The sequence below is a fragment of the Malaclemys terrapin genome, chromosome 5, assembly GCF_027887155.1.
Source record: "Malaclemys terrapin pileata isolate rMalTer1 chromosome 5, rMalTer1.hap1, whole genome shotgun sequence".
Lineage (NCBI taxonomy): Eukaryota > Metazoa > Chordata > Testudines > Emydidae > Malaclemys > Malaclemys terrapin.
The window spans coordinates 7,601,914-7,615,301 of NC_071509.1; the positions used below are offsets into that span (position 1 = coordinate 7,601,914).

Genomic DNA, 13,388 nt, shown 5'->3' on the forward strand with positions numbered 1-13,388 from the left:
GTCCCCACTCCACCACTTTCCCCGCTCTGCCTCTTCCTGCTACATTCTGTCTCCTCCCCCAAGTGCACCCCACCCTCGCTCCTCCCCTTCCCCCCAGTCCCTCCTGCATGCTACTGAACAGCTGATCTGTGTGGGGCGGGAGGCACTGGGAGGGAGGGAGGAAGAGGAGCTGATCACTATTTTTTTTTTCCCCGTGGGTGCTCCAGCCCCGGAGTACCCACAGAGTTGGCGCCTATGTGACTACGGATCAAGAGAGACTACACTGTAAAAGTTAATAATACTGCAAGCTCAAGTTGCTTTGAATTGTTACAGACCTATCCTAACGTTTGCCTATTTGTTGTTTTGTGCAGTTTTTAAGAAATATTACTACCATGAGCACCAAGGAGACAGTTACTTGGAAAATACACGTGCTGATGTCATTCCAAGCCTCAGCATCAATACCACCTTCTTGATGAATTCATCAGTGAGCAGGTCTGTGTCGCTGGAGAATCAGACGGGCATGAATGAGGTCGTGCATTATGGACGTGAAACTGCTGTCCTTAGTCTCATGTTGATGCTGGGAACCCTTTGGCTTGGTCATACACTTTATCAATTTAAGAAAAGGTGAGTTACTTCAGCCTTAGAGTTCATTCTACAGATTCAAATCCCAATCTTGAGTCTAGGGTCTGTCTACACTGCAAATAGACACCTGTGGCTATTCTCCATGAACGTATCTAATTGATTTTTTTTAAACCCATTGTATTTTAGCCTTCACAACATCCTCTGGCAACAAGTTCCACAGTGTCTTGTGTGAAGCAGTACTTCCTTTTGTTTGTTTTAAACCTCCTGCCTATTAACTTCATTGGGTGACCCCTGGTTCTTGCATTATGGGAAGGGGTAAATAACACTTCCCTATTCACTTTCTCCACACCACTCCTGATTTTATAGACCAGTATAATATTGCCCCCAGTAGTCATTTTTCCAAGCTTAAAAGTCCCAGTCTTTTTAATCTCTCCTCGTACAGAAGCTGATCCATCCCCCCTAATCATCTTTGTTGCTCTTCTCTGTACCTTTTCCAATTCTAATATATCTTGTTGGAGAAGGGGTGACCAAAACTACACAGTATTCAAGGTGTGGATGTACCATGGATTTATATTATAATATTTTCTGACTTATTATCTATCCCTTTCCTAATGTCTCCTAACATTCTGTTAGCCTTTTGGCTGCCACTGCACATTGAGTGGATGTTTTCAGAGAACTCTCCACAGTGACTCCAAGATCTTTCTTGAGTGGTAACAACTAATATAGACCCCATCATTTTGTAGGGATTATTTTCCAATGTGCATTACTTTGCCTTTATCAGCATTGACTTTCTGCTGCCATTTTGTTGCCCAGTCACCCAGTTTTGTGAGATCCTTTTGTAATGCCTCAGTCTACTCCGGACTTAAGCAATTGTGTATGATTGGCAAATTTTGCCACTTCACTGTTTTCTAAATGATCTGGAAAAGGGGTAACTTTTTAGAAATATACTCCCATATTGTAAATGATAATTTCCTGGAAAGGTACTTCATCTCACTTTCCTCCAAAAGCACAAAAGGCAGTTAGCTGGGCATCCAACTCTCTCTGAGTCCATGGGAATTGGGAGCCTTAACTCCTTTTGGAGTCTTTGACAAATCTCTTATTTGAATGGTTAAAGAATGGAAAAGTACTGGAGCTGGAAATTGCAGACACAAGCCGCTTTGCGAGGGGGGAGGGGGGACTGGAAATAACATCTAGCTGTCAGCTCTTGACGACTGTGCATGTTTTTCAAAGCCTGAATCTTCAATTTTGTTCCGTTTTGGGTTTCACTGTGATTTTCATCAAACTTCAGAGCCTCTATTTCCCATAAACGGAGATTCGACTGTTTTAGCTTTCAGAAAACTGGTAGGTACGTTACGTCATTAAAGACTTTTTAAAATAATATTGGGAGTGAAGAATTAATAATAGCAGCACTGGGCTGACGTAACATTCGGTATAGAGCCTGTGGTTTGAATGATTACTCCATTACCGTCGTAGCGGGAAAACTGAATATGGTGGATGCTAATGGAAAGTTGTTGTTGTTGTTTGTTTTTTTTATAATTGCAGCCCCTATTTGCATGCAAGGGTCCGCGAAATCCTGTCCGACTGTGCCTTACCCATATCCGTTCTAACCTTCTCCATCGTAGGCTCCTACTTCTTCAAGGAAATAGAAAGTAAGTCCGCTTGTTTACTCTTCCAAATTACCAGGAGAAAGGCGCTTAAGATGGAATGAAAAAAGAAAACAAGTTTATTGCAAAGAACATTAACATAAAAATACAAAAGTTCTTCAGTATATTGTCTCAAATACATGCCTACACATGCATAACTATGCCTCCAATCCGTCAATAAAAGTTAATTTATGCAAACACCAAATCAAACAGTTGCCTATAGTTTTTCTCAGTACATTATTTAAGTTTGTCATTTCATTTGAATGTCATTAAAATGTGCATCTGCTGTTAGAAAGAGTTGATCCTATTATTCTCATACAGAACAAAAGGGCAGGGCAATTAGTAGGCAGGAAGGGTTGTTGCCAGCTGTACAGATGTGGTGTTGATGATCTCGGCCTGTTCTTTTAGTCTCCTCTTTATATTTTCCTAATTAAAAGTGTAATGGTCCAAAGCATCTGGGTGATTCTAAGATACACAAGGAAGTCTAACAATGATACACCATTCATTGGACAGACGGATCAGCTTTTCCATATCAGGAAGAGAGAATAGGGACAGGAATTGCATTGACCTGTGATGACGTGAGTGGACGATGTGAGGAAGTGTATGGAAGTAAATAAGAAGTGGCACTTTTGGTGTGACTCTCACTCCATCCAACTGGATTGAGAAGTGGTGAATTGTAGCGTGTGATCTTTCCCTTAGTGACGATGGATTTCTTGTCACCAGCTGAAGTCAGCCCCGTATTATGCTAAAACCCATTGTGCAGCTCATTTGGTGTTGAGAGTATTTTAAAATGCCTATACCAGCAAATTAACTATGAAGTAAGACTGTACGATGAAGATGGCAAATTATTTGTAATTATTTCAGATCCAGAAACGGGCTGTAAAATCCAATGTCTATGATAAGAGTGGGGGTTTTTTTTGTTGCATTGTCCTCAGTTAAAATTTTCATCTCCTTATAAAATAAAAATTGCAGCGTGACTAGCTGTTATCAGTCAGGGCTTGGGTGATAAATATATTTTTTTAAAACAGTAGATTTATAGACTTCAGCACAAGAAGGGGCCATTATGATCCTCTTGCCTGACCTCCTGCATAATGCAGGCCAGAGAACCCATGGAACCTGTATCAAAGCCAATAACTTGTGGTTGGGCTAGAACATAAGTTTGCTTCATGCAGGTAGCTAGAAAACAGTAGGATGCCTTTTTAACACTTTTTTTTTTTCCTGTGTGTTTACAGTGTCCAAATTTAACTACAACCCATCTGAGAGTTTATTCGTGCTGGCCCCAATCCAATCTCTCTCAATTGGCTCTGTAATGAGCGCCATGGGCCTGGGGTTCCTTCTGTCGATGCTTTTCTTCATAGAGCAGAATATAGTGGCATCACTCACAAATGCTCCAGAGAACAGGTAAAATTGTTAATCCCTTTCTTTCCAAACCAGGGCAGTTCTTCTGAGGGCTCCTCTATGTGAACAATGAGACGGGGGCAGTGAATCTACCCAGCCCTAGCCTTGAACTATCCTTGTGCACCCTGCTAATGCTTGCTAACAGTTGAATAGACTTCTTTGACCTAGTCCTTTTTGAAATGGGAAAAAGAACAGGAGTACTTGTGGCACTTTAGAGACTAACAAATTTATTTGAGCATAAGGTTTCGTGGGCTACAGCCCAGTTCATCGGATGCATAGCCTGGAACATACAGCAAGAAGATATTTATACATACAGAGGACATGAAAAGGTGGAAGTAGCCATACCAACTGTAAGAGGCCGCTCAAATAAATGTGTTAGTCTCTAAGGTGCCACAAGTACTCCTGTTCTTTTTGTGGCTACAGACTAACACGGCTGCTACTCTGAAACCTTTGAAATGGGACTAGCTCAAAGAGCGTTAATGAACAGTTAACGCATGTCAGCAGGGTACATGTGGAGAGCGCCCCGTAGATTCACACTCCTGCTTGCAGCAGTCTAATTGTTCATGTAGAGAAGCCCTGAGATAATTTCACTTCAGTACTATATTACAGTGTTCTGAGTAAAGATGGACTGGGACTGAATTACACAACCTTGCTAGCTCTGTTTGTGTACCCCTTATATATTTACATGTGGATGACTCCAAATTCTTCATACGTGGAAAGGTATTTTATGCCAGACCCAGAATTACTGCCTCTAGCCATGTGTTCTTTTGGGAGTGATTTCATAGGTAGGGGTCTGCTTAAATGGCGGAGAAATCACACCCTTTTTTGCAGGTTGGTCACGGCATAAATAGCAAATTTTGCACATGTAACACATCCATGAAATTTGCTATTTTATGCTGTGAGCGACCCACAAAAACTGTGTGATTTCTCTGCAGCATTTCTCAAGCTGGGGGCCCTGCCCCAAAAGGAGGTCTCAAGCCAATTAGGGGCTATGGCATTGCCACCCTTACTTTTTTGCTGCTGCCGGCAGCGGTGCTGCCTTCAAAGCTGGGCACCCAGCCAGCAGCTGCCGCTGTCCATTCTGCCTTCAGAGCTGGGTGGCTGGAGACCAGATTTCATGCAATCAGGACATGTGATTGCAGCACACGAAGTTGTATTCGCGCTAGTTTTGATCCAAGTTAGCTTGAATAATAATAGCAGTGAAGCTACAGCAGCACAGGCTAGCCCTGCCCGCCCAGGACCCTGGGTATGGGCTTGAGCAGCTGCCAGCCTGCGCTACTTTGAATCATAGAAGATTAGGGTTGGAAAGGACCTCAGGAGGTCATCTAGTCCAACCCCCTGCTCAAAGCAGGACCAATCCCCAACTAAATCATCCCAGCCAGGGCTTCGTCAAGCCTGACCTTAAAAACCTCTAAGGAAGGAGATTCCACCACCTCCCTAGGGAACCCATTCCAGTGCTTCACCACCCTCCTAGTGAAAAAGTTTTTCCTAATATCCAACCTAAACCTCCCCCACTGCAACTTGAGACCATTACTCCTTGTTCTGTCATCTGGTATCACTGAGAACAGTCTAAATCCATCCTCTTTGGAACCCCCTTTCAGGTAGTTGAAAGCAGCTATCAAATCTCCCCTCATTCTTCAATTCTGCAAACTAAATAATCCCAGTTTCCTCAGCCTCTCCTCATAAGTCATGTTCTCCAGCCCCCTAATCATTTTTGTTGCCCTCCGCTGGACTCTTTCCAATTTTTCCACATCCTTCTTGTAGTGTGGGGCCCAAAACTGGACACAGTACTCCAGATGAGGCCTCACCAATGTCGAATAGAGAGGAATGATCACGTCCCTCGATCTGCTGGCAATGCCCCTACTTATACAGCCCAAAATGCCGTTAGCCTTCTTGGCTATACTACCATTGTTACTCGAACTAGCTTTGCTGTAGAAATAGATCAAACCTAGCTCAGGTATTTCTGCATGTGCTGCATTCCCACCTTCCAGCTGCAGTGTAAACATACCCATAGTGCCAAGTGTACTCTGGCATTATTCCTAGAAATTTATATTTGGGGATTACATGGTGCAAGATGAGTGGCTACCACCCATTTTGTTTGTTGGGCCAACAAGTACTCAACCTACCTGGGAGCTTCCAAAGCCACCAATGTCTAAAGCAGAGGTTCTCAAACTGGGGGGCATGGAATGTATTCTGGGAGGGTGTGAGAAGGCAGAGCAGAGAGCAGTGGCTTCTGGCTGGGCACCCAGCTCTGAAGGCAGCGCCGCCGCCAGCAGCAGCGCAGAAGAAATAAGGTATTGCCACCCTTACTTCTCTGCTGCTGCTGGTGGCAGTGCAGCCTTCTGAGCTGAGTGGCCGGAAAGCGATACACTATATACTTAAATGGCTCTGTTTGAATCAATGATGCCTTACTGTTTTTAATATTTAGTGAGAGTTTAATGATTGATTGATTGATTTTAATTGGTATATGTACTTGTGTGGTATGGGGAGGGGGAGCGAAAACTACTACAGACATGAACAAGAGGGGCGCAATCAAATACGTTTTTGAGAACCACTAGTCTAGAGAGACCAGATAGTCAGACCCTCTCAAATTGGGTTTGTTGGAACAAAGAAGGTTATTTCAAGCCTCTGTTAAGAAAATGAATGGTCAGAAAGCATTTCAGTTTTTGGAAAGAATCTTCAGAAGCAGTCTCCTATGACTTTTGACAAAGACAAAGAACCGGCATTGCGTTGGAGCAGTGAACAAAGCTTCTGAAGATTGGTTACCTCACCCTGCTGCTTTGCTGTTCTTATTTTATGGATTGTACATTTATGATCTCATTTATTCTGAAGTCAATGGGTGCACCTCCCATTTTGATATGTGGTCAGCCGTGTGGTTTCTTGATGTTTGGAATGCAGTGAATATTTCTCTTTAAACTAAGAGCAGATCAACCAAAAAGAGCTACTGCATCATGTATTGCAACTATGCTCATTTAAAAGAATTTTGAAACTGAAAAAGGAGCATTTGGAACTATGCTGGCTTGCCGCTGTATAATTCAGAATATGGAAGCAAAGGAGGTCAGGCTCAAAGTAGGACAGTATGTGTAATCTAGTATCACTTTTATCTAAAAGCTCTGATTTATGCGCAGGCTTGGAAACAAGAAGCTACAGTCTTCAAATATTCCCTTTGATGTTTCTACCAACTACAATCAGCTATGGCATCAAGGGTGAATTTATAGGATCCCCCCCGGGAACTACCATTTTCTCATTGGAATTTTTTTTTTTGCTAATGTAACACATAGGAGGGTTTTTTTCTTGCATAACAATTTTTTTTTAGTGTTTTTTCTGTTTTGCACACTTTATTTGATAAAGGACCATTAGCACAGGAAAGCAGAGAGAGATGGACAGGCTCAAAACAATTGGGTTATGCATGTTCTGGGATTTCTTCTCTGTGCCACTGGAAAATTCTCCTCTATTCTCATTGATGCAGCTCTTTAATTAAATAGTGATTGGCATAAATGTAAGTTGTAAATGGGTCATTTTGCCATTTTCTTGATTGAATTTCTTGAGTCGTTTACTGCCTATGTGACATTAGAAGCACATGTGATGTGGTGACTTTTGGTATTGAGTAGGGTTATAGTTAAAGGGTATGTAACTGGGTTCTTCCTTCAATATCAGAGCCAAACTGCTAACTCCCACATCAGTGTATTTTTCAAATGGAGCCTTTCTGTTGTGGTACAGAAAGGCAAAAGATGCTGCTCAACTGAAAGTAGATTGAATTGCTCAGGTACAAGACTCTTCAAAACTGGATTGGGTAAAGCATTACCAATTAAAATCTAGATCTAGCTGGTCCTGCCTCAGCATAGGATCACAGAAGATTAGGTTTGGAGGAGACCTCAGGAGGTCATCTAGTCCAATCCCCTGCTCAAAGCAGGGCCAACCCCAACTAAATCATCCCAGGCAGGGCTTTGTCAAGCCAGGCCTTAAAAATCTCCAAGGATGGAAATTCCACCACCTCCCTAGGTAACCCATTCCAGTGCTTTACCACCCTCCTAGTGAAATAGTGTTTCCTCATATCCAACCCTGACGTCCCCCACTGCAACTTGAGACCATTGCTTCTTGTTCTGTCATCTGCCACCACTGAGAACAGCCGAGCTCCATCCTCTTTGGAACCCCCCTTCAGGTAGTTGAAGGCTACTATCAAATCTCCCCTCACTCTTCTCTTCTGCAGACTAAATAAGCCCAGTTCCCTCAGCCTCTCCTCATAAGTCATGTGTCCCAACCCCTTAATCATTTTCATTGCCCTCTGCTGGACTCTCTCCAATTTGTCACCATCCTTTCTGTAGTGAGGGGCCCAAACTGGACATAATACTCCAGATGTGACCTCACCAGTGCCGAATAGAGGGGAATAATCACTTCCCTCCATCTGCTGGCAATGCTCCTGCTAATGCAGCCCAATATGCCGTTAGCCTTCTTGGCAACAAGGGCACACTGCTGACTCATATCCAACTTCTCATCCACTGTAATCCCCAGGTCCTTTTCTGCAGAACTGCCACTTAGTCAGTCAGTCCCCAGCCTGTAGTAGTGTATGGGATTCTTCCTTCCTTCCTTCGTGCAGGACTCTGCACTTGTCCTTGTTGAACCTCATCAGACTTCTTTTGGCCCAATACTCCAATTTGTCTAGGTCACTCTGGAACCTATCCCTACCCTCCAGCGTATCCACCTCTGCCCCCAGCTTAGTGTCATCCGTGAACTTGCTGAGGGTGCAATCCATCCCATCATCCAGATCATTAATGAAGATGTTGGCCATGTGGAGGTGGACTAGATGACCTCTCAAGGTTCCTTCCAGCCCTGCTTTTCCATGATTCTGTGATCGGTGAAGAGAAAAATGATGGGTTGACTGGGCAATGTACAGACGGCTTAATAAATCTTCACTGTCTCTTACATCTGTGGTTCTATACATTGAATTTCAGCATAACTTATCTGATGTTGCCCATTATTCAAATTGAGTACGTGCTGTACATATCTTGAATCAGGTCCCAGGCCATGGTCTGCTTGCTGTCAACTGAATACTTTAAAAACTTATCAAAAAACCTAAGGGCAACATCCCAGGTTGGGACTGAAACAAGGATAGAGTAAGTAGCCAGATGGATCTAGGCTTTGAAAAAAAGCCCACAGTGGCATAGGCAATGAAATACTTTTTTGTATAAGCTAACGGGAAAATCCAAAAAGGGCAGATAGGGAAAGAAAACAATAAAGGAAGCCTCAGGTGTTCAGGTGCTGCTCTGGCAATGTGGAAGAATAGGACGTGAACTGGGAACGTGCCTGCTCAAAGCTGGCCTATAGGGGAAGCAGGCACATAACCCCAATGGATGCTGCTGATTAAAGGTGTCTTTCCTCAGAGTGGGCCCCCCTACGGGCCTTTAGTAAATGTTTAAGCATGTAGCTAACTTACCAGGCACACACATGAAATGCATCAAAAAACAAGGCCTGGAAAATTTCAACTTGATGGATGAAAGTTTATGAGCAACTAAAAACAGGAGTTTAAAATGAAAAATGCTTTGGCAACCCTTGCTATAGCTGTTGCTAGTACTCCAGCGAGAACAGTCGTACATCTGATGGTAATATTAATTTTGAATGAGTTGAGGTATCCTGTTTAATATGACAGTAATAAATTCTGACGAAATTGAGGACTAGACCATTCTTATAATGGGAAATGTTTCTCTATTCAGTTGTTCTTTCAAACTGATTGCTCTCCCCCGGCAGCAATCACTTTTTCATTACCTTTCAAATTCATGTACTGTCCTCTATAAAAGAGGTCTGTAAAATTCTGTGCGTTGAGATGCACAATCAGTGTCCATCAATGAACATGCTAGCTCAGTCGTAGCAAGGGCAGCATTGTTACTACATGGTTGAGTGCACATAAAAACTTTATTAACTAGAGTTTATTTCAGGTTAGTGAAAGGAACAGCTTATCACTGGGACCTCCTCCTTGTAGCTCTGATTAACACGGGACTGTCTGTCTTCGGACTGCCATGGATACATGCTGCATTCCCTCATTCCCCAATGCACGTCCGAGCACTGGCCTACGTGGAAGAGAGGGTTGAAAATGGGCACATCTATGAGACGTAAGTTTTGGGGACAAATCCATAGAAGGAAAGAGATATGTGTCTGGGCATCCTGAGGGGTTTTCCGGGGTTCTTTAAATACTACAAATGATTAATTCACATCATTCAGAACAATCTTTCCTGTCAGTCTCCACCAATCCAGACTGCGGGTGCTAGGAATGTTCTGCCCACATCAACACAGATGCAGCTGGGATGAAGGAAGATTGTTTGGGGGTCACTTATTGGTTCCAGGACCAGCTATCAAACCTTGTGGTTGACTGTAAGCACCACCACTATTCTGCATCTTTGGAGTAGCTGGCAGTTGCACTGCTCTGACAGGGCACTTTCTTTCGGTGCTAGCCTCAAGGTATGCTGCTGGGAAGCCAGGTCTTCCATATCTCAGTACTTTTTTTTCCTACTTTTTTTGGTTCATCTGGGAATCCACGAGAAAAAAAACTTTTTGTTGAACTCGGTCTCCTCAGAGATCTGAGTATTTCTAAGCTCTCTGCGGAAGCCCTGCTGAGCAGTGAGACAGTAGTTTGGCCAGACGCTGCCTGCTTGTCTCATTAGAAAAATATCCAGTGCGACTCCCCCGTGTCTGAAACCTGCAAGGTCAATATTGCAAAGGGTAGAAAACAGTATCAGTGTGGATCTGTTTCAAAGCTCACTGCAGCATCTTCCATTGTACCTCAGGAAGCTGAGAGACTTCTGTTACACAGATAGCTTTCCTGGGGCCACCCCTCTGCCATTAGGGTCCTCTTGGGAAAACATTGACAGGACTGAGGCAAGTAGGTGCACACGACCATAAGCTACGCTAAGAATCTTCTCCTTCGTGTTCATTCTGCCCTGAGGTGCTTAGATATATAAATGACAACTTTGAACTGGATGCTGGGGAATGGGAGTATTTTCTACCTTCTACAGCTCCCGTGGAGATTCCAGATCTCTTGTTCCTCACAAAGCTGTAAACCAGGGGTAGGCAACCTATGGCACGCGTGCCGAAGACAGCACGCAAGCTGATTTTCAGTGGCACCCACACTGCCCGGGTCCTGGCCACCGGTACAGGGGGCTCTGCATTTTAATTTAATTTTAAATGAAGCATCTTAAACATTTTAAAAAACCTTATTTACTATACATACAACAATAGTTTGGTTATATATTATAGACTTGTAGAAAAAGACCTTATAAAAACGTTAAAATTGGCATGCAAAACCTTAAATTAGAGTGAATAAATGAAGACTCTGCACACCACTTCTGAAAGGATGCCGACCCCTGCTGTAAACTATAAACAAGAGGCTCTATGTATTGTTGTCTTCCTCCTCCTCAACTGCCTTGTTGTGAGAGGGAAGCTGAAGCAAAGCTTAAGTAGAAAATCAAAAAAGGGTCGTTCACCTTTGGGTACGGAAAGCTCCTACCTCTTGCTCTCTGAAAGAAACCAAGCTACAGACTCAGAATACGATGGATACAAGTAAACACAAAGAAGTGAGGTTTTTACCCACGAAAGCTTATGCCCAAATAAATCTGTTAGTCTTTAAGGTGCCACCAGATTCCTTGTTGTTTTTGTAGCTACAGACTAACACGGCTACCCCCGATAAGTAAACACAAGAATCAAGAACCTCCCCTGAAGTGGGCAAAAAATTTCCTCTTTCTTGTCTGCGGAGAAATCTGCATCAGAGTTTAATCCAGGCCAACCTTGGAGTCTGATCGTGTAGCTAAATTAATTCAAGGTGCTACGCCTCATATAGCGAGGAACCCAGTGATCTAGCTTTGGTTTAAGGATTCTTTGAAGAGGAGCTCGGATTATATTCTGGAGTCTCCCCCAGTTCCCTGTATTTCCTCAGCTGATGACAAGCCTTCTAGGGCCATAGTCTTAGCTGCCAGACTCTAAAAAGTCTCTGGAGAACCTGTGTGAACTGATTTTGAAGAGCTTTTTATTATAAAATGGACAAATTTGGTTAGATTTTGCCAGCAATGGGCACATTCCCTCTTGTTCCCCCTCGCCTGGCCAGATTTCAAGCCCTTGCTACAAAGCATGGAAGTGCTAGAGCTTCTCAACCAAACAATTGTAAGAATTTTTTTTGACATGGGTACAACATATTTTCCCTAATCTTGTTCTTGGAAACAGTTGAACCTTTCTTCCAGAAACTTTTCAGAATAATTCAACTTCATAGACTCATAGACTTTAAAGTCGGAAGGGACCATTATGATCATCTAGTCTGACCTCCTGCACAATGCAGGCCACAGAATCTCACCCACCCACTCCTGTATCAAACCTGTGTCTGAGCTATTGAAGTCCTCAAATCATGGTTTTAAATACTTCAAGGTGCAGAGAATCTTCCAGCAAGTGAGGGAAGACGCCCGGCATGGGAAATGTCAGCCCAAATGGGTGAAATCTGGCAAGGTTGCAAGCAACTGACAACTGGTCAGGAAAACTTTGCTATAAGCGGTGCTACGAGCGCGGCCTATAAATAGTGTCCTAGAGCTAGAAACAGATTCACAGCACTTCTCACATCAAGACCATTTCCCATGTACCTAACAGCACTAATTTCGCCAGCAAAACCCATCAGCGCTGTTCCTAAACCATCAGGAGAGGGGACCAGGAGCCTATATTTACCCTGCTAGACTTTCAAGTTGTTTTGATGGGTAGAATTATATCTCTTGGCTCTGAAAATAATCATCTAATCCAGTTCTGCACATAAAGTTCAAACCTCTTACCCTCGCTTTTCTAATTCACACAGGCCCTATCTCCCTCTCTGACCTGGTCTCCTTTGGAATGCCCTCTCTGGCTCTGTCATGTCCAGGTCAGGTTGCAAGCTCTCTTTTACTTGGCTTATGAGGCACCTAGTACGCTTTGTGAATGCTCAAAATAACAATTCCGATAAATTTGTGAACCATGAGGCTGCCCAGTAATTGACCCGTTTGCATCAAACATAAATTCCCACTCTATACTGTCTGCTGAAGAGAGCTTGGGGCACTTTTAATAGGTACATTCAGTATTTTCCTGGACAGGCCAAATTAACTAACATATTCCATCCCTCGTGTTTCACAATTAACAGAGGGTCATCTGAGAGGCTAGAATAGAATGTTACTGGTCCTAGAAGCTCCTGAATGGTCACTGATGCTGGGACACAAGCCATCAAAGAATCAGTTATGCTTCCAGCTTGCCTGAGTCCATCATCTCAAGGATCTTTGTTCCACAACAAGCCAGGCCTGAATGCACACCATTGGGGAATGAATTCCATCCACCTCACTGACTGCTGGCCATCCCAATTCTTCCAAAGGTCCTTACAGAATTTGGGGAAATCGTCTGTAAATAGCAAAATGGGACAAACTTGTCCCTTTGGAGTCTGGATTTTTGCATGAGGATCTGGCCAGTGGTTCTAGGTTTTGCAGGAGTGTCTTGACCAGTGTCAAGGCTGCTTCCCCACTCTGAACTTTAGGGTACAGATGTGGGGGCCTGCATGAAAACTTCTAAGCTTAACTACCAGCTTAGATCTGGTCCGCTGCCACCACTCTCAATGCTAATTCCCTTCCCTGGGTAGCCTTGAGAGACTCTTCACCAATTCCCTGGTGAATACAGATCCAACCCCCTTGGATCTTAAAACGAGGAGAAATTAACCATCCCCCCCTCCTACCTCCCACCAACTCCTGGTGGATCAAGATCCAACCCCCTTGGATCTAAAAACAAGGAAAAATCAATCAG

At 43.5% G+C, this 13,388-nt stretch overlaps 1 protein-coding gene across 4 annotated transcripts in view; it reads left to right on the forward strand.

The window, feature by feature from the left end:
- SLC4A11 (solute carrier family 4 member 11) overlaps positions 1 to 13,388 on the forward strand; it is a 172,388-nt gene that overhangs the window by 140,334 nt on the left and 18,666 nt on the right. For all 4 annotated transcript variants that reach the window (XM_054028839.1, XM_054028837.1, XM_054028838.1 and 1 more), the window contains exons 14-17: positions 351 to 603; positions 2,104 to 2,210; positions 3,437 to 3,605; positions 9,536 to 9,709. In XM_054028839.1, coding sequence (XP_053884814.1) covers positions 351 to 603; positions 2,104 to 2,210; positions 3,437 to 3,605; positions 9,536 to 9,709 — 703 coding nt within the window. The remainder of the gene's footprint in view (positions 1 to 350; positions 604 to 2,103; positions 2,211 to 3,436; positions 3,606 to 9,535; positions 9,710 to 13,388) is intronic.